At 47.9% G+C, this 21308-nt stretch overlaps 2 protein-coding genes across 3 annotated transcripts in view; one reads left to right on the forward strand and one right to left on the reverse strand.

Annotated features, from left to right (window-relative positions):
* Positions 1-309: 309 nt before the first annotated feature.
* nampt1 (nicotinamide phosphoribosyltransferase 1) lies at positions 310-17903 on the reverse strand. The gene is made up of 11 exons (XM_076030281.1): positions 17747-17903; positions 12695-12851; positions 10902-11005; positions 10306-10434; positions 7286-7444; positions 6803-6939; positions 5055-5280; positions 4824-4943; positions 4542-4682; positions 4173-4307; positions 310-3959 (listed from the first exon to the last, which is right to left on the reverse strand). The coding sequence occupies exons 1-11, from the start codon at positions 17798-17800 to the stop codon at positions 3846-3848; spliced, it is 1476 nt and encodes a 491-aa protein (XP_075886396.1). The 5' UTR covers positions 17801-17903; the 3' UTR covers positions 310-3845.
* A 728-nt stretch (positions 17904-18631) lies between these two features.
* gsap (gamma-secretase activating protein) overlaps positions 18632-21308 on the forward strand; it is a 28442-nt gene continuing 25765 nt past the window's right edge. Inside the window, exons 1-4 of one of the 2 annotated variants that reach the window (XM_076030278.1) lie at positions 18632-18975; positions 19640-19710; positions 21050-21106; positions 21228-21297. In XM_076030278.1, coding sequence (XP_075886393.1) covers positions 18888-18975; positions 19640-19710; positions 21050-21106; positions 21228-21297 — 286 coding nt within the window. In that variant the 5' untranslated portion in view covers positions 18632-18887. The remainder of the gene's footprint in view (positions 18976-19639; positions 19711-21049; positions 21107-21227; positions 21298-21308) is intronic. The other variant, XM_076030279.1, reaches the window with a different exon arrangement.

Below are 21308 nucleotides of genomic sequence, written 5' to 3' on the forward strand. Positions count from 1 at the left end.
CAATTGACCTCACATGCATGTTTTTGGACTGTGGGAGGAAGCCGGAGAACCCGGGGAGACACAGGGAGAACATGCAAACTCCACACAGAGAGGTCCCAGGTCCGGGCCCCGGAATCAAACCCACGACCTTCTTGCTGTGAGGCAGCAGCGCTAACCACTGCGCCACCGTGTCGCCTTTGGGAAGTCGTGATATGGAGAAATTATTGTCCATGACGTGTGGAAAATAACAGCTAAAGGAAAACTTAGGGTTGACACCTTACAAGTAAGACACAAGTTAAGAGCAGTTAAAATAAAATGACCAGTCTGAACTGACAGGGTGGAGTCTTTAATCAAAGTATTTTTTTTTTGACAATATAGCAAGTTATGTTAGTTAAAATATCGGTGGTGCTGGGAGAGAATTTGGGACAGCCAACATACACATACAAGTAAATCAACATTAACAACAATTAAAAAAATATTTCACAAAAAAACTTTTATCGTTCATTAGGCATTTACACGAGACGAAAACATACACGCGCGCGCACGCACACAGGAGCTAAAAGCTTGCCAAGCATACAAACCCACCCTGACACACAAACACACACAATGACAACTTTGCCATCTTAGTCAAGCTATTTTGGTTGGTAGAAAAATGCTCCAAACAATAATAATAATAATAATAATAATAATGATAATAATTGTTGTAGTAGTAGTAGTTGTAGTAGTAGTAGTAATAATAATATCCTCTACTGTGGTCGACACAAGAGAGAAGGCAGTATGGCTACACCATTTGTAAATAAGATATTCACTGCAGTGTTTCCGTAATTTCTTTCTCCTTTTATCATACCGAAAAATATCTGTTGGAGGTAAGAGCAGGGCCGCATCTTATAGTCAAATCAAACGTCACCAGCTACAAGCATCTAAGTAGCTGTCAAAGCAAATAGGACACAGAATCTAATAGGAAAAACACTGGCTGCATCAATTACTAGCTTATGTGTTTGGATAGAGCCAGAGGTATCATGGGAGTGAGTGACATCACATCACATTCTTTTTTCTTTAGGTCATCTTAACGAAGGGGGAAAATAGCAGCATATCCGCTTAGCCGAATAATTGCCAAGGGAGATAATAACGCGTTACCATTCATGGACACCAAAGGGAAATACTATTGTAAGCAAGCTTCAGTATTCATATTCACACTGACAACACAGCTAATGGGAATGTTTTGGCCAGGACCAAACTAAATATATATTTTTTAAATATTTCAGTGGGAGAGGGCGGTAGATGAGAAGTAATACAAGCAGAAGGGTTTTCTCGAATAAGGAAAATACATCCCTCGTTTACTCGCGTGGTTTTGACAAAAATGTGAAACTTGTTTGACTTGCATTATTTAAAGTCAATTCGTGTCTTTGATCCATTTGTATCCCAATACAGGAATCTGAATTGTGGAATTTTCCAATTAAAAAGGCTTGAAGGTACAATAAAGTTTGAACGCTTCTGTGTCTCCAAACGCTTATCTGCCTGTCAATAACGTCACACTTTACGGTGACGAGATATGGCGACAACTTGTGGACAAATGGAATATTACATTTTATTTTCTCTTTCTGGCCTTAAAAAAAAAACAAACAAAAAAAAAAAAAACCTGTGTCCTGTGATGTCACCACTTTTTCCTCCGTTAGATTTCTAGCTGCTCTCGCTCAAAAAAAAAAGGCCAACTCTCTGACATAAATAACTCTGAAAGGCAAACAAGCAATAACGTGTTATTAATACCCGCGCCGTAGTTTTCAATCAAGACTACGACTCTGCTGCTACTTGGCACAATTACAGTTTTAACTAGAATGCCGCCGTTCTCCGCTCTCTCTCTCCGCTTGTCGGGAGTTAAGGCAGTGATACTGAAGGGCTTCGCTGATCTGTGCTAAAGCTGGTTTGCGGGCCGTTGGAAATGACTCGCTCCACTGTTTGCATCAGCATCGCCCGAGGAAACCAACGGGGCATTCCCCATTTTTAAGAATAAAAAGACAGCAAAGTTCCCACAGAGAGGCATTTTCTCTCTGAGTGATGGACGAGGGGGTGTTTGCATAAAGAAAAAAACTACACACACGCGCATGCGCGCGCGCACACACACACACGCACACACACGCGCGCACACAAGCCTGCCATACTACACACATCAAAATCATTCACATAAATCTGAGCCTTAAACATTTAGCACACGTCTCAGCCGGGAGTCACGGTTCCTTTACAAACACGAGCAGTAGATCTTCAGAGGGATGAAAAAAAAGATTTCTGTGATTCCAGTTACATCAGCTGTAGTTATTTTACAGCGAAAGTCGTCTCGAGCGTCATCGGCCGCGATGAAGAGCCCAAAGCACGAAGACTCGGCCGCGGTTCAGTCGCTTTCGGCTCGATCTTGCGGTTGAGACCCGAGACAAGCGATTCAATTTAAATTCAGTTTTAGAATCTGAGCAGGAGTACGCAGGTTTTGCATTTACAGTTGGACACACTTCAGTCGCTTCATTCCTCTGATTTCACAGATTTGATTTATGCACAGCTTTTTGTTTGGCGGGCGACACTGCTCAAACGCGTTATTCACACAATGTGCAGATTAATTTGATTAAAGTGAAATGAAAGAGGGGGGGGGGGGGTCTTGTGGCTTTTAATGAAGCTGGATATTTATGATATTCATCTTTCACAGGAAATTCTGAAGAAAGACTTTGCTTGTCAGAGGAGAGCAGCACCGGTGTTTTCAAGAAAAAACGTTGGCTTTGCTTTTTTTTTTTTTTTCCCAAAACAGCTTCAGTTTCCTCACACGAAAACTGGAAGGGTTGAAAAACATTTATCCAAAGAAGGTTGCGTAATAAACGCTTGAAATTCATACCTCATGCGCAGAATTTTTGTAAATTGGGTCTTCATGGCGCGAATGCTCTGTGGGCTGCAGGGTTCTAGGCCGATGATCGTTTACACGCCTTTGAAGAAGCACCAGTGGCGTCTGCGTCTGGTGTAGAAAGCCAGCCGACCTTATCGCTCGCCTTCTGGCCAAAAAGTCAATAATGCGCTGACTAAAAAAAATTAATCAATTTCTCACCCAGGATTCTCACGTCTCGATTCTTCGATACAACACGCGCCAAGTGTTAATCGCTTCACGTATTTGGTGCGCCGTCGTGCGTACCGACGATCATCGCTTTCTTCCCCTCGCGTGAAAGACGAAGCAAAAGTAGATCGAGACACATATTTGATTCTAAAGAGTTCTCTACACAACACACGGGGAGGGGCGTGATCATCGGTGTGGGTGTGGCTTCATAAGTGGCTTTCCGCCTCGTCTTCTGAGGTTTAGAAACAAACAGACGAAAAAAAAATAAAAAAAATCCCAATAACCTACAATCACTAAAATTTCCTTTCGGCCTGGCCGCAGGAACGAGTGCAGACAGGTGAATTATCAGCAGCCAATCGCAGTCGTGGGTTGCCACTTTTTTCAAAATTCAATTTGGGGTTAGCTACACATAGAGAAGACAGTGCCGTTTTTTTTTTCTTCTTCTTTTCCTCTCTATCGTTCTCACTCCCTCTCTGTCGCTGTGCCGGCTTCCTGCACCACTCACTCACTTTCTCTTTCATCCTACCATCGCACCGTGCGCCGCGTCTCCGGCGAACCGAACCACTCCCGCGGACTATTGTGAGAACGCTCTCAGGGAAAGTTTATTTACTGTGGGTGGATGAGGGAGGGGGGTAGGTGGGGGAGGGGACTATTTAGCAGTGCACGCTACCTCCACTTCCTGAAGTGATGCCGGAGGCATCGAGGTGAAGGGCTAAGGGGGAGGAGGGGGGAGGGAAAGGGAGGTTGGGGGGGGGGGCGTTTGGTGGTCGGGAGGGCTTCAATGCAGCAGCTCTTCCAGCTCGCTCTCTTTGAGCTTGGCATTGTCTCTGACTTGGTCGAATGTGTACATCTTCACTATCTTCCCGTTCTGGAAGACCGTGTGCAGCAGGTCCTGGAGGCGAGACAGAAGATCAACGATTAGAAAGAAGCAGTCGGGTGACATGACAACAGAGGCGGGAAAAGGAGGGACTTCACCAACGTTTTCCAACAATTCACCCTGGTTTTGACTGATTTTGAAAAAGCCGTAATTCAGGAAATTGGGCGTTTGTGATGTCAAATTGTATTTTAAGAAGTCAAAAGTGCAGCGTCGGTGCCTTGAACTCACCACGCCGTACTCCTCCAGGTCGCCCTTCCCCTCCTCCAGCGTAACAAAGTCTCCGTTTTGTGTCCGGTGCAGAGACAGACGGCCCTTCTTGGATCTCTTGTTGGGGTCCGCCACCGGGTCCTTGAACACGTTCACCTTATAGGCGCCAAGGAGAAAATGATGTCATTTATAGTCCAATTACAGTCTGTGAAAACTACCACCGAAAAGTCTCCACAAAACAAAATAAGAATGAGCAGAAATGTAGCTTTTGCGAGGTTACGAGGTCTAAAAATTCACAAAGACATGTTTGCGGTAGCGAACTCCATTCTGATTATTCCATATTGTGGTCTGCCTCAGGACAGGTGTGACGAAACGTGCGGTCGTGCTCACCCCGAGTCCATTCGTCACCACGTAGCTGCACTTAAAGGAGCAGTTGAGTAGATCTCTGGTGAGTTTCTGCAGCAGAGCTCCTCCAGAACCAAAGGCGATGTTCTCGATGGACCACCTGTGCTTCTTCATACCCTCCACAATCTGTTTTGGGACGGACAGCGCAGCAGCATGAATCAATGTATCGAAATAAGCTTTGTGTTGATCTGAGAGGAGGATAAACGTTGCTGCTCAGCTCGAATTATTGTTTAAAAGTACTGCACAGGACCGTGAGCAGGTCCGTACCTCTTGCAGCGTGTTGATGTCGACTCCATCTCCTTGGATAACTCTGATGTAAGGAGGGAGAACCTTGTAACCTTTGGAGTTCTCCACTGGAATAAACTTCTTACCTAAGATCTCCAAAACCTGGCAGGAGGGAAAAGGAGAGCGCTGTGAGGGCGGCGTGGGGGCGATCCACAGAACAACAACGGTGCTTTGATTCGTTTTGAAGTTGCACCGAGTGGCCGCCGCTCGCACCTTCAGCACCGTGTCCAGAGGGTTCCCGGAGTCCGGCCGGACCACCAGCGGGGCGTCGGCGCTGCGCTTCTCGATCAGGCTCCGCAGGTCTTCGCCCCAGATCTTTTCGCAGGCGTTGTAGATGTCGTAGCTGTCGCTGACTATGGACACGGGCACGTTGGGGAACTGCTTGACGATGTGCTCGAAAGCGTCTTTTTCGTGGTCCTTCCCCCAGGCCGTGATGGTGCTGAAGGGGACGCAGGGGGGAAAAAAATTAGAGATAACCTTTTCTAATTGATTTATTTTATTAAATTATTATATATTATTATTTTAATTATTATATTATTTATTTTATTAAAGGAATTAAAACGTGAAAGGTAGTAAAAAAATCTCTTTTTTGCAAGGAAAGAAAATAATTTTAGACAGCATGACGTCAACTCAAGAGCTGTGATAGTCTATTACAAATAAAAAAAAAAAAGTCAAGGCAGCTGTTAATGTGTGAGGCTGACCAACAGAGGGCAGCAGACTCGAGGAGTTTAACATGGCTGGAGACGGAAAACTGACAAGTTTAATCTTACAAAGCTATTCCTAGTAAATTAGTGTTATTATTATTTAAAAAAAAAAAAAAAATCTTGAATTTTGAATCTTGAAAAAAACATCTGCTCACATGACAAACACACAGATACTTTTTGGCAATTCTACACGTGGCTTTTTAAAAGTGTTGCTGGGACAACGTTGCAAAACTGTTGGGGAAATTGAAAGTGAAACATCACAGCAAATTTGCCACGCTGAGTTCATGTTGCACCGCCCGACTTTGACCCGTCAGTCACGTCGTACGTCGTCGACCCCGATCCCCCCCCACGACGTCACTCTTCAAAGTGCCTCCCAGGAGGGCGGCCGGCCGTGTTTACGCGGAGACGGACGGGAGATGTGTGCGTGACGCATCCCTCCCCTCTCCCTGCAGATGAAAGTGGAATTTCACCGCGACCCCTCCCACTAATGTCAGGCAGGGGAGGGAGGAGCGGAGGGGGGTTGTTACATAAGCATCGGCATGGCAACCGCTCCCTCCACACCCCCCACCACCATCCCACAATGCACTGGTGCAGGACAGAAGGGCGCGCTGGTGCAGCAGTAACTGTCAGGGAGAAGTGAGTCCGGTGGCATGAGAGCCGAGCCGAAAGCATGCGTGTGTGTGTGTGTGTGTGTGTGTGTGTGTGTGTGTAAATGACACACAGCCAATCACAGTGCAGCTTACAAACAGATTTAAAAGCCTTTATGATTTAGTTTCCACCTGGCTTGACACCTTCATGGGCTTATGTTTGGGGTCAGCGAGGTGGATTTCATCCACTGACAGCAGCTTTTTAAATGGAAATGGAAAATAATTTTGTCTTTTGGGGGGGAAAAGTCTGCACACTGGTTGTTTGCTTGCTTGCACAATATTGGAGTTACAAGGCTACTGGGCAAGAGGGTGCTGATGGGGGGTGGGGGGGCAAAAGTTATATAATTCTTCAGCAGGCCAGCTGGGGGCACTGCGTGAATGACGGAGGGGGAAGCGACAGGTCGTTGAAATGTAAAAGTGAAGGCAAATGCGGTCGCCCGGCATAATTTGAGCTCGAGTGGTTTAATAAGCAAAGTGGGTGTTGAACTAGTGGCCCACATTAAAATAGAAACGGCTCTATGCTAAAAAGTGAAACTGAAGGTCAATTTTTGAAGTACTGTTGAGTTAAGAAGAACTGTGTGTGTGTGTGTGTGTGTGCGCGTGCGTGTACCTGTGCTCCGCAGCAGGCACCGAGAAGCCCGGCACTGGGTCCTTGGTGCCATAGTATTTTTTAATGACTCCGATGCCAGCGACCGTGTCCGTGCCCTTGAAGTTGACCAGATGGGCGGAGGCCCCGATGCCCGCCGTCTGCAAACACAACAGCAGATGGGTGACGGCGAGTTGAAGGGCGCCGTGGCGTCAATCAGAGACAACAGCAATCAGGAAATTGCACTCGGCAGCCCCGCGCTTCGAGGGCAAAGTGCGAAAGGCTCTTTAAACGGAAGGTATTAACATTCTCCTACGTCTTTAATCGCCTCCTGAAGGTTCTTAAGCAGCTTCCGAAGCAAAGTTGTGACATTTCTCAGACTCGACGACGGACCTCAGATTATTTCGATTTGCGTTTGTTTTCAGCTTTTTTTTCTTGCCGAGACAAATTCGGCCACCGAACGCGGTGCACATTCGAGCGTACGTTCATCCGAGTGCAGGACAGTACCTCTTGTGAAGACACGCCTCTGTAGCCAAAGTCGTGCAGCTTGTACTCGAGACCTTCCAGGTTGCCGGCGGTCTCCAGGAGGTACTGGGCCAGGATCTTCTTCTGCTCCCTGGAGTTGGTGGCCACGGTGATGGGGTACCAGATCTGAACCAGGATTGTCTGAGAATGGGACAAAAAAACAAAAAACAAAAAACAAGATTGAGACGCTGCAGGTGTGTTCAAGGTCCTCGTCTCAACGAGGGTGGTGACGCTGAAGGGGTCATTGATCCAACCCACTCCGTTATTCTGTTATTCGACTGGTGACCCGGCGAGCCCCAAAAGCAACAGGCTGAATGGGATCAAAGCCGGGGGGTGGGGTGGGGGGGTTCCGGTTATTCACACTAGAGATGCTCTGGGGAAAATACATTCCTGGATGTCCAGTGTCAACCCTGTGCACCATTCATCCTCACGGCCAATTTCAGGGGGAAAAAACAAGAGGCTTATCTGAGCTCAGCGCCACCTGAGAAATCTCACAAAAACAACAAAAACACACAGGAGGTGTCATATTGATCACTTTAAACTACAGCAGTGTGAAAGTGATCAGAGCAAAATATGTCAAAATTTAACACACAACAATGGTTAATTATGCATATTTTCTGCAGTAAAGGTCCAGTGTGTACGATTTAAGAAAGCCCGATGTGGACAATCCAGGGGGCCTGATATTCAGGTTGACCGCTCACGTCCTCAAGTCAACCAACGAAGAAGAATGTGGACAGGGTATCCAGGTTTGTGCGCCCAGGCCACTGTAGTTCACTGGCAAGCTTGGGAGAAGGAGGGTCCCCTTAGGGGTACGGAGGCCCTAAGGGGACATAACTGAAAGAGCGCGGCAATCTAAAATGTGACCATTTGATGTCGCTGTTTCCTCTTAAAAATCTCCAACGATTACACGCTTAACATTTAAGTCAGTTTATACTTTTACATTTTTTATAATTATATAATATATCATTATACATATTATAATTATGATTATGGTGGTGAAACCTTGCATGGGGGTTGAATCTGATTGAACACTTTCTGTAAAAGCAGTGACTGTGTGTGTGTGTGTGTGGGGGGGGGGGGCTGCGACTCATCACCCGCCACTTCCTGTGTTGTGGCGTCTATAACCCCTAAGTAGAGTCACAAGCCTCTGTGGTTGGACTGAAGATAATCTAAATCATAATACAGCAGACATGTGACTGCTGGACCAGGACTGGGATCTGTACGTCTGCTCACAAGGTCCCTCGTTAAATTCACTCCTGAGGAAGAGTCGCTTTCGTCCGGCTGGTACCGTCGTCATCGAAGAAATTCCGTCTTGATCGGCAGGCTTTAGCCCCGTGTTTGCAGCACAGCTCCAAAATACTCCCCGCTCGACGAGACGAAGCCTGAAAAGCCAAGGGTGCGGCGGCGGCGAACGTACTTTGATGGTCTTATTTATACTCGGGGCAGAGACTCTCGTGTATGTTTGGAGGCGTGGCGTTGCTAAGTTTATCGGGGCGCTTTGTTGTGTTTGTTTAGCACCTGTCGCTGCTCCGCTGCTGTCGGAGGAGCCGTGTTGTTTCCTCAGTGCGGAAAACAGCAAGTCGAGGTTCCAATTCCATTTTCTTCTCATTTTTGTCTCAACACTCTTGCCCATTGTTGTTCTGTGTTTGTGTTTGTGTTCCCTCCCACCCCGTTCGCACAAAACTCAAGTTTGTCCCATTGTAATGGGGGACACCTGAAGGCATGTAAGTTGCATTATGGGTAGGGAACGCAACGTTAATATATTGGCAACCTGCGGCGAGACGGTTGAGCACAAATCGATGACACGTTTTTTTCTTTAGCATTTACAATCAGCCCATCATGTGCTTTGCCATTAGCCGTTACTCAGCTTTTCCTCTTCCTTGGCCTCTGAGGTGACACTGACAAAGTGTAGAGGGGTCGGAATTTCACAAGAGTCCGCTCACGTCCTGTAGCCGACTGAGACTTCATAAAAAGACAAGATGTCCTTTCTCACTCTCTATTGTGTGCGTGTGTGCGTGTGTGTGCGAATCAATTCAATACTGACTTGGCCTTTTTAGCTTAAGATACGATGTGGTTGCACCACACTCGGTGACATTTCAGTGTTCAAAGGCGACGACTGACGATCTGGGGCTCGAGACGCGGCCAATCAAAGCACCGTTTAATCACGATGCCACGGGCCCATCGGTGAGACCTTCCACAGACGCCCCCCGTGCGAGGGAACGCTGGAGGATTTGGCGTCGCAGGGTCCAAACAGAAAACACACTGTGCTCCGTTTAATCTGTGGAACGAGACGAGCGTGACGTCTGAGGACACGGCGACCGCAGCGGCGGAGAAGCTGAAAGCAGCCCTGCCGGTAACCGAATTTAGCTCTGCGGAGTCACCGCGGACGCTCTCCCGCCCGCCCGCTGGCTGGCTGGCTGGCTGGGGTCACGCAACATTAGCTTGATGAGATCTTGAGGGAGGAAACGTGGAGCGCGGTAACTCAATGTCGTGAGCGCAGCCGGCTGCAGCGCCTGTAAATCACGAGGAATCTGCTGGCCGACTTTCTTTGGGAAAAAAAACAATAATAATAATCAAAAATCACAAAAACAACATGTGCGGTTGACGAAGCGGCCTCTGGTGGGAGCGCGCAGCACGTGACTCCTGCTCCAGCTCTGACAGATGACTGGGCAGTAACCTCCGACGTGAACGATAACAATCGGGCAGGACTGATTGCAGAGGAGTATAGAAGAGGCGACGTGAGCCAGCGGTGCGGCCGGGCCTGCTGCCAAAGCAAACACAAACACAAACACTGACGGGCGGCCTTTGCCTTTACGAGACTGTTAAAGCATCGGGCTCTCTTGAATTAATGGAGCAGAGCGCCTTTTATGCCTCGAATCATCTGTCAAATAAAGTCATTATGAAACTATTAATACGACGAGGGACGCAGCTTCCGGCAGCTGAGTGGGCGGGGGGGGCGTCGTCATGTCGGAACATGACTACATGACGGAAGTGGGCCTCACCTCCACCCAGTTGGTCAGCCAGTAGCACTCGGGGTCGGTGCTCTCCACCGTGAAGAGGACGTTGCCCCGCGGGATGACGCTGCCCTCCGGCACCGCCTTGATCTCGATGGGCAGGTGGCCGTTGTATTTCTGCCAACAGAGGAGGGGGAGGAGGAGGAGGAGGAGGAGAGGTCAATGAGGCGGCTCAAAGGGAGAGGAAGAAAGAAACAAAGGAAACGGCTTCTTTCGGTGAAACCTGGGCCAGACATGCACTTCTGTCGTAGACAGAATTCACCCATCAGCTTGGCTGTAACACATCACCAGAGTGCAAATGTTGACTTTGCCCCGGCGGAAAACACACACCCAGGTTGGGACACGTCCTCGTTGTTTAATGCTTTTGCTTTCATTTTCATGACTCTATACTGTATTTACACTCTAGATTCTCGCTGGAGGCATCAACAGTGCGAATGAACAGGTGTGGAATTTTGCAGTTGACAGAAAAAGTGCCAATAAAACACATACAGAGCGATTTAACAATTCATTTCTTAAGACGCGTCATTTCAAACATCTTGCTCGTGCGTGCGAACACACTGATCCTGGAGGCTGATCCCTCTCACCTCCAGAATGTAATTCCAGCCCTTCTCGTTGAAGACGTCGTCCTGAAAGTGTTCTCTGTACACATCCTTGGCTTCCTGGATCTTCTCCGGGGTGACCACTTTTCCTGAGGGGGAGGAGGAGGAGGAGGAGGGAAGCAGCGGCAGCAGCATAAGAAGTCACGCAGGAGCACAGAGACCAAATGCACACGTTAAGAAAAAAAGGTACGTGGGGGGGGGGCCTCTCTGCTTTTCCGCAGCGTAATTCAATAAAGCGGCGCTCCGAGAGGGCAGACAGGACCTCCTTGTCTTGGGCACACTGCACCCGAGGAGAGGCGATGCGGACTTGTGCCAGTGTGCAAGTGTTGCGTAAAAACGCTAGCTGCGTTTCCATGATAGGCTTTCGCAAAATAAAAGCGATATTTCTAAAATCTAGACAAAGCACATTTGCGATTTGCAGGTGTTTTTCATTGAATGGTGTGAAGCACATAAGCCGCAATTCTCGTAAAATCTTACGGTTGTTGTATTTTTCTTTTTGATGACTTGTAAAACATATTCCTCCTCCTCCTCCTGGTTGCGTGACCCCTTACATCAAAAAAGTCTTTCCATGACACTTGTTGTGATATTCCTCTGTATGGATACATCTGAAAAACCACCTCATGAGAGCGTCAGAACCTTTTACAGTGATATTTTGGTTTCGCGCAATTCTAGGGTTAATGGAAACGACGACGCTTTGATGTTCGCGTGGCAAATATTTGAACTTCAGCTGGTGTCGGGGGTGGGGGGGGGCGACACAGGAAAAAACACGTCTGCTGTGATTTTTCGATATCACGGCGGCTGCAGCACTTCTGAAGCTCACCTCGTTCTAACCTTTGGCGCACACAGAAGACGACGACTGAAGCGGGTTTTTTTTTTAAATAAGGAGCTACTTTTCAAAAATCTGTTTTGTTTTTCCAGAAATGAAACAGAATTGAGAGCAAGAGTTCCCGCCCAACAGAATCTCCGCCTCTCTACTTTGACCCCTCGAGTCAGGTTAAACATTAAACTTGTGCTGTGCACTTCCAGGATGCGTCCCTGATGGTAGCGAAGGCGGGGGGAGTGGGAGGGGGGTGAGGTGGCTGCACGGACAGCTGGCCTTTCTGCCACCGCCGCTGCCGCCCAAGGAGCAGCTGTGCTTTTGTCATCGTGTCCCTCTGTTGTCAGCGGCCCGGCCACTCCCCTGCACCGCTGCGGCCGCACCGTGAAATCCTCTTAAAGGGCAGGAGGGAGGCAAGGAGGGGGGGAGGGAGGCAAGGAGGGGGGGAGGGAGGGAGGGAGGGACGCATTCTTTTATTCTGCTCCTCTTCGCCACTGCTCTTTTCGAAAACATCCACGCACGCAGTGCGTTCAAATGCCTTGTTTTTTTGGGCTTTTTGGAAATGATTAATACACGTTCTAAGGCGAAGCATAAAAAAAAAAAAACGCTTTTAAAAAAAAAACAACCTCGCCGCCGCCCTCAAGGACAAAAACCTCGCTCCCCCCCACCCGCCGAACCGTCCTTGAGCCCGGCGCTAAATTTTAACCGCCATCCGTATCGTCTCTGCGGGTGACCCTGCGGAGCTCCGACCTTGTCCTCGTGCGGGGGTGGAGGTAAAAACGCCAGCCGAATAAAACATCACCAAACGGCCTGCGAGTCTTCCTCTTCTTTAAGGTGAGAGCGACGGTTGACTGAATAAAAACGTTTACTGGGAATGTGGCACCCATTCAGTTGAACTGGCAGCTTGGAATCACAGTTGGACAGTAGGGGAGCAGAGGGTGGGGGGGGGGGGCAATCTCACCCTTCAGGTACTTGTGCAGGATGTACTGGAGGCCGTAGAAGACCGTCTTGTCATATTTGACCTTTCTGCTCTTGGTGGGGTCGGTCCTCTTCTCGCGGCACTCGAAGTAGGAGTACACCTTACTCGTGTTGGGGGGGTACTGCTTGTAATGTGTCACCTGCACACAGAGGAGGGGGGTGGGGGTGGGTGGGGAGGGGGGCACAGTGAAGAGTTTGGTCAGTGCACACAACGGACGTCAAGTCTGGATCTGCATGCCTTGGTGAACAAAACACATAATATACATATAGATACATATAGATACATGTAGATACATATACACATAGTATACAAAATATAGCTATTATCATGGACACAACATTCATTCTTGGGGTTTGAATGCGACACAAGTTCACACCTGGAGACTTTCCCAAGTCCCAAATACCTTAAAAGCAGAAACCCAGAGCCGTGCGATAATAATAAGAATAAGAATAATGATAATAAGAATAATAATGATAATAAGAATAATGATAATGATAACAATTCAAACAGCTTTTGTGCTTTGGAAGGAAGGATTGCTCAACGCCGGATCTGGAGGTTTTCCTGCCAGCTCTCATTGTTGCATGTGTGGCTTTCTGAGGAACTCGCAGTGTTTCTTGTGGAAGCGCTCCAAGGTGGATTTGCGGTCGACGCCCGCGGGTACCGGTTACCGGAATTCCATCGCGTCGCATCACGTCGGAATATTGACAACCGCCAACCGCCGAGATAGTCGCACAATGGAACCGACGGGTTCTCCGGAGAGGGGAAACAAAGTTGAGCAGCGAGGGCATTGTGGCGCGCTCTCGCTCGGCACAAAAGACCCCGCCGCTGAAGGACAGGATTGAGCAACAGCGCGGCAGAGCGCCGAGACAGGTGAGGCCTCCTGAACTTCTGGGCTCAGGGGCCGCAGTGCCGACGCGTGACGTGTGAGCGCGGTGGTGGAGGGGAGGACGGATAAATGTCAATGAACTACTGCGGTTTCTCTGACCCGCCGCTGTCCTTTCCTCTGGGCGCTGAGACTCAAAATAGAGTCGAGACACCGGACCGCACGCGGCCCGACAACGTGCGCGCGCACCAACGCGCATGCCTTTGCGCACACACACGCACACAAAACATTGCCGCTGCCTATTGCGGACGTTGCGATGCGGACCTCTCTGGCTGCCGTCGTCGCAGTGTTGGTTGCAGGCGGGAGCCAAAATCCAAAGGTTTCGGGTTAAAGGTCAAAGTCATAAGCATGTGAAATTTGCTCTCAGCGTCGGATCCAACCTCCGCCCGCATTAACCTTTTCTCAGAAATCACAATTGGGATCGAGTCCAGGCCAGCAGTGCCAAGCAGAGGAGGAGGAGGTGGAGGAGGGAGGGGGGTGGGGGGTGGGGGGTGGGGGGTGACCATTTTCTTGGATGTGACCCAGCTGAAGATTGAGCAAATTATTGGGGTGGAAAGAAAAAATAAAAAATGGACAAATTACAATTAAGAGTTGTGTCAGTTATATCACAGTTATTGTCGTTTCCACCGTCGCTGCGCTCTCCCCACTTTGATCCACTTCCAACGTTTTAAAAGCAGGTTTATTGTACATTCAGTATGAACTGGCAAGCCACTTATCCAAGGTTGATCGCAAAGGAGTTTGATTTCAATTTCAGGTGAAAGCAGCAAAGCTGTTGTGCGCGCCTTGAGAGGGCAAGACACACGCCCACATCTTTCTGGCACGCAGGGGGAAATTTAGAATGCGCCGATGCAAAGGAGGGGGGAAGGGGGGGATTCTGTTCAGGTTCTCTACGTGTCAGACACGTGGAGTTTACAGCTCAACAGAACAGAGCCAACGGAAAGGGTTTGACTTTCATTAATAAAGCAACCGTTGAGTACCTTTGCCCTTTCTTCCCACGTGCGGGGCAGATTACACAGTCAAGCCCAGACACGATCCAGCCATGACTCAGAAGTGGCCTGCATCCACACAGTAGTGTCAGAGCTGATGTGCACGCAGGGGACCCGCTGCTTGAGGCTTTGAGGAACTGATCCCCAATGCCTGGCTCGCTCGGCGTTTAGGCTCTTTTGTGCGACCGTGAACTGGTTCACAAAGACAACAATGGCAACTTTCAGGTGACTCGGGGGAACAAAGAGGTGCACCTGCCCTCCACGCAGAGTCCAAGTGAAATGTGATCACATCCGATCCAAACGAAGAGCCTTCAAGGGCGTTTGTTCGCACACAACAGTCTGCTTCCTAGGCGTGCCACACGCACTAAAGTTCACTTGAGTTTCATTTCACATTTTAATAACCATCGGTTAACATGTGAAAGGTCACCACAGAGAATTTAATTAACGCTTATAATTAGGGGCGGCCCTGCTGTACACAGATACCATGATGAAACAAGTACACACAACATATTATTACGGAGGCAAACATTTCACAACATTAGGATGCGTTCGAGGCAAATTCTTTCGACTCTTAACAGGAACTGAAATTTTAGTTTTCTTTTCAAGGTGGAGACGGAATTTGGTAACTTTAATGTTTGCTCATTCCACATCTTTGGTCCACTACAATGCTCAAGCTAGTACTTTTTAACTACCCCCGGGGTGATAAGTACAGAGTGACAGTTTTTGTTGTTAAATCATTAATACCACATTTGAAACTGAGTTATTTGCCAGTGGGGATCCCTGGGAGTTTAGTGGAGCCAACTCTTGATATATTCTATTTATTTTGGAACAACTCTGCTTGAAACCATCTTCTCTTATAAGAACAGAACATAATATAGTTTGTTTCGCTGACGTTAAGGGAGAGTTTAAAGCACTTAAAAGCCTGTGTGTGGATTGTATTCACAAGTTCACTACTTATGTTATGCTCCAGTGTGGCTGGCTGGTGAGGATAATGTGGGTGCCATCGGTGGCACACCGCTCCGTGAGTGTGTGAGCATGGGGCGACTCCTACGAAGCGCACCAGAAGAACGGTGCCAGAGGATCCACCGGTGCAGAGCCGAGCTCGACCCTTCCAGCCAAGGCTGCGGTGAACGTAACCCGAGCGTCCTTCGCTCTCATCTCGTTCTCCTTCGTGATCCTTTCACAAAATCACAGATGGCTAACGCAAACAAAGATATGGCTGCAAAAGAGGTTAACAGCGAGGCCACCACGCACATTTCAACCCGACTCACCATCACGCCTCAAAGGCTTTTCCCACTGCGAAAAGAATCCAGAGCTTCAGAACAGAAAGCACAAGCAAAACTGTGCAAATGATTTCCAAGAAATGAGAGCGATATTATAGCCGCTCCCGAAGATAGAATTTAGAAGCTGGTAAAATGATGCCTCGGAGGCTGAATCTCAGACATAGAACTCCATTATAGCCAATAATTATATGAAAAAAAAAGAATAGAATGCCGTTGCTGTCCACATCTAACAGGATAACAGATGACCAGGATCGGATGACACGATTCCCGTATCTCAGCTGTACGAGAAGAAAACACCCTTCTTGATAATGATAAGTAACCCTTGGTGAACACCAAAATAGCAGAGCTCCTTTACCAGCTGTCAACAAACAGGCATTAAAACAATCCTATCATTTCTTTTCTCTAAATTTTATTTTATCAATCGTTGACGTCAGGCTACGTTTCAAGATTCTGTTTGTGTGGTTCCTGTCTGATTGCGAAATATTTGAGTTGGAGCTAATCTACTCTTCTGCTCCAACCTCGACATCATTAAGGGCCGTCACATGACTGATGCGCATAGCAACAGGCCTGCAGAAAAAAAAAGAAAAAAAAAAGACTTGCTGGTCAAACGAGAACACATTCCTGCCTGCACTGGTTCACAGGGTACAATATATGTATATATATATATATATATATATATATATATATATATATATATATATGTATATATGTACACATGTATGTATGTGTACACACACACACACACACACACACACACACACACACACACACATATATGTCATGATGTAATTATGGGACAAGGATCTCGAAATGCGCTTCCGTACCTGCGCAGTGTTGACATACTAATATTAATACTATTGTCGGTTTTAAGAAATACAAGTATTTCCCAGTGTCTCAAACCGGGATGGTAATAATAGCAGATAAAGTGCGATAGCGCCACCATCGCCCACTGATTAGAAAGGATTTACAGACGTTTCCTTTTTTTCCCCTTTATTCTATCTCGTAAATACGAGAGAAGGTAATTACGAGATAAAATGCCTAATTTGTTTTAATCCAGTGAATGCAATGCGCTTCCGTGCTCAAGAAACGTCACATGCGGTTAGCATTTGCATCCGCGTCTGCAAAACCTTCGTCCAGCTGTTAAGCATCGTTATTTTATTTTAAAAAAAAAAAAAAAAAAAGGACGAAAGAAAAAACAGCCGAGCGAGCGTGCGCACCGTGCAATCAAACTTAGCGCCCCCCGATATCGCAACCGTCCCACGTGACTCCCAGAAGCCGCCCGTAGCTCGTTTGCAAGGTTTCGTTTTTGCTTTCCTATAAATGACGCACGGAGAAGTCCCCAGCACCGCGGACTGCTAGGCTAGCGCGTCTGACCCTGAAGCCACCGGGCGACGCTCCTCGGGGGTCGTCTACGTCGGCCGACGCTCGCCACCGGCGCTCGCTAGCTTGTGGCTAATATTAGCTTTTTTATAATATCACCCTCCACCCCCCACCCCGCCCCTACTTCTCCTTCGCTTAGCTTGGTGTGAGCTAACGGGCGAGCTAGCCCGCTCGGCTAGCAGGTAACCCCATTGTGACTAGCACAACCGGTACAGCACCGGCTGCTGCCCAATAGCGTGACGGCCCGCGACGCGTGTGTTAGCCCAAGTAACAAAGGGATGCAAAGCCGGGCTTGAATTTGGCTTTCACCCTCCTCCTCTTTTCTTGCTGCCCCTTTCGGCCCGCCGAGACCCGGTGACAGGATGCAATTGCACCGTGTTGGCCTTGGGACTGGTGATGAAACCACCTTGACTTTTACCCACTTCCATCCATCAAACCCTCCCCGCCGACCGGTACCATCTCCCCTACCCTCCCAACCCCGATACCCCGGTGGTGCAGGTACCTTGTAGGAGTCGGTCGCTAGCATGATGTTGAAGCCGGCATCTCTGGTCTCCATCTTTATCCCCCTCGACGTGAGTCAGTCACAGCTGTCAGTGTGTTGTGTTGCCCGCCGTGCTGCTGCTGGGGACTCCAGTCGAACGGCGTAGGTCGGGCAGTGGGAGGGACTAGCACTGAGGGCACTCGACCACGTTCGGCCCTCGCCGGTCGACCAATCAGCAGCCGGAGCCGACCAATCAAAGATCGTTTTCTCCTGCGAAGACGGGCCACAAAAGCAGGAAAGCGTTGTGGCGACCACAAAGCGGGTATACTCACGGAGCGTTTGTGCGTTTTGTGACGGAAAATATCATAGCTGTATTAAACCCAGAGAATTCCACGCCGCTTCCAGAAAAAGAGACACGTTCTCAAAAATATATATTGATCATTCAAGAATACTGAAGGCAATCTTAAAAATCCTGACATAACACTTGAAATCATTGACTCAAAACAATTTTGAACCTCAAAATATTGACTCGGGACCAAAATAATGTTGACACGCCACACCGTGATGTTCAGTTCAGATACAAAGTTATTTTGTAGTTAAGTCGTAGTGAAGACATTACCGACGTGTGAGTTAGAAAATACTTAGGTAATGATGAATCTTTTACGAAATTTTGACAAGGGCGTCAAGAGTGAGACGTCAAATTAAATACTTCGGGCAACACTTCTTTGCAGTTCACCTTTGTGACCACGAGAGAGCAGTGATGATTCATCCCACAGCCATGATGCGCAATACCAACCCATGACGCTACCACGTACAACACGTACACCCTGGACTACACTTCTCTCGGGCCAGGGAGGGGAGGGGAGGGGCCCAGTGAGCGAACGGCATGACATTTCCGCATGTCAACAACACTTTCGAATTGAGACGAGGAAGTTAAATGTCTCATGTGGATATTGAACTCGGCCGGCATTGGCTCGGAAGTGCCCTTAAAAAGTCGCTTAGTTGGCTTTCGGTCACATGATGACCGAGCAGGACACCAGCTGCCAGGTTCTCCAGGGAATAATCATTTTGAAGGGGGGAAAAAAAGGGACTACTTTCTAACGGTTGGGGACTTTAAAGGGGAAACTGTAAGCTACTTGGGAGCCGAGATTTGAGCGGACACATGCTAAAACTGAAACCAAAGTTTGACCTGCGCAGAGATGTGGTGTCCGACATCCTCAGGAAGGAGGCTTCGGTGTGCCGGGTGAAGGGTGAGGAGACGTTCGCGACCGTTGGTTAGACACGCTCGGTGAAAAGTGTCTCTGTTTTCCCCACTGTTAATTATGAATTCATTATTTACTACCTATGCGCGTTTTACGCAGGCGTGTGGCGCGCTTGCAACGACTGGGAACACGCCTGCATTGCTTGTTACGCAACGGGAGGAAAACTGTGGCTTTTGGCATTAAAAAAAAAGAAAAAAAATGACAGAAACATAAAATCTCAGCAAGGTTTGGTTGTGTAAGAATCATGTCAACCAGTAGATGGCGGTCTTGACTGAACAACCCTCCTACTGCTACTGCCACTAATAATTATAATTATAATAATAATACACATATTACTACTAGGAGTGTAACACTTCACCAATTTCATAAGTGTAGGCTTCCCATTGACTGACTGAACATAACAGTCATCATGGCACGGATAAAGACGGTCGTATGTGTGTGTAGATATGTACACACGCATACATATATACACATACATACATAAATATATACATATGTACGCATATACACACTGTATACACATACATATACACATATACATACATATATTTGTGTGTGTGTGTGTGTTTGTTTGTTGCATGTGACGTTTTGAAACAGCGTCACAGACTGAAAACACAATTTCCTCACCTGCACGGGTTTGTTGTGTCTGCAGAATACTCGGGAGCGGTGGACGCCTGCATCCTGAACATTGAGAGAGACGGCAGCATTCTGTTCTCCTGGAAGGTGACCTCAAAGTGTTCTCCTCTGTTGAAACACACAAAAGCAACCCTGATTCTTTCGTCGGTTGCCTTTCTCCTGGTGTGGTTTCCCTCGGCGCAGCACGTTTTCACCGTCGATGCCGTGCAGCGTGCGCTCTGTTTGATTGACTCGCGCTGAAGCCCTCGTTTCGAATGCACACACTTCACGCACAAAGGTTTGCGTTCTTCCCCTGAATATTAATTTGCCGTGATTACACATTCTTAGTTAATTAATACTTGTATGCTGTACGGCCGACTTCACATTTGACTAACAAGTGTGCAGCAAGCTTACCAATTAATTTCTACACTCAGTCTCCGGCGCTTAATGCACGGCAAGTGAATTATTCCTAACCATGGCACCGTTTCCGCTCTAGCTTCAGTTGTAAAACACAAAAATATACAATTGTTTTGACCCAGTTGGTATTTTCGGAAACCTTGTGCATTTGCAGAAGTCCTGTATATTGAAATGCGCCTCGCGATGCGCCATTAATTTTTAACCACATAGAGTCTGCGGGTTTTCAGGGAGGGTTAGAGACGCTGTGCAGCCTGAGGAAAAAAAAAGAAAGAATAAGACATAATCTTTTTTTTTAAGGTGCAAGGTCCACAGCCTCAGGCAAGGCCTGCTGGGCATGGGATTTTGGAGGGGACCTCTTCTTTTTTTTTAAAAATGTTCTAATCCCCTCTAAAAAATGTGTGTGTGACGGGTTTGAAGCGGAATCGGGATAACCGGTGAGGTCAGCGGAGGCTGTCGGAGAGGTCAAGCACAGCGTTTCTCACACGCCAGAGCATGTTAGAGGATTAGGGCCACCAATGTTTACGTGCTTGTCAATTTTAAGTCGCTCCATCACGCCAACGTTTCAGCTCTTTACCTTTTACATCCCAGAGAGCAGCGAGTTTAGCGCTCTGTTTGCAGCAGTCTGCAAACACATGATAGAAACTGGCGCCATGATGGTTTTTTTTTTTTTTCAGCATGAGGATCAGATCCTCTTCGTGACATCACAAAGGGCCGATGACCAGTATGGCTCAGAGACCTGAGACAGACAAATCGCACTTCCATTAAAATGTTGGAAACGTTTATCTTTTGCATCCCAGAGAGCATTGAGTTTAGCTCTCTGTTTGCAGCCGTCGGCAGATACGTGATAAAAACTGATGCCATGAAGGTTTTTTTTCAACTTGAGCACCAGTTCCCATTTGTGACATCACAAAGGGCCGATGACCAGTATTTCTCACAGACCTGAGAAAGACGTCGCACTTCCATTAAAATGTCGGGGAAATAGAATTTTGCATGAACAATGCGACTTCATCCCCTGGTTTCATTCTGACAGGGGGCCGCAGGAACCACCAGGATCGGCAAACATGACCCGACCTCCAAGCAGAACAAGGTTTGTGCTCCTCCTGTTTTCCTGTCCGTCAAAACACTGCAGAGTTTTTGCCAGCGCGGGTATCTGCCTGAACTCACCTGGCTGTGCCCCCCCCACTCCCCTTCCCCCACCCCCCCAACAGCTCCTGTACACGTTTGACAAGCAGGTGTGCGTCAGCAGCTGCTCCCTCAACAAGGAGGAAACACTGCTGGGTGAGTCTCTG

The sequence above is a fragment of the Nelusetta ayraudi genome, unplaced genomic scaffold, assembly GCF_046127955.1.
Source record: "Nelusetta ayraudi isolate G7.1 ecotype Tasmania unplaced genomic scaffold, CSIRO-AGI_Nayr_v1 ptg000027l, whole genome shotgun sequence".
NCBI lineage: Eukaryota > Metazoa > Chordata > Actinopteri > Tetraodontiformes > Monacanthidae > Nelusetta > Nelusetta ayraudi.

What these genes read in the sequence shown, in the direction of transcription:
- nampt1 (XM_076030281.1), bottom strand. Translation starts at nt 17,800, where the DNA reads ATGGAGACCAGAGATGCCGGCTTCAACATCATGCTAGCGACCGACTCC. An exon ending in GCTGGAATTACATTCTGGAG is followed by an intron (nt 10,435 to 10,901) that starts GTGAGAGGGATC and finishes CTCTGTTGGCAG; the next exon opens with AAATACAACGGCCACCTGCC. An exon ending in ACCTGGAGGAGTACGGCGTG is followed by an intron (nt 3,960 to 4,172) that starts GTGAGTTCAAGG and finishes TCTCGCCTCCAG; the next exon opens with GACCTGCTGCACACGGTCTT.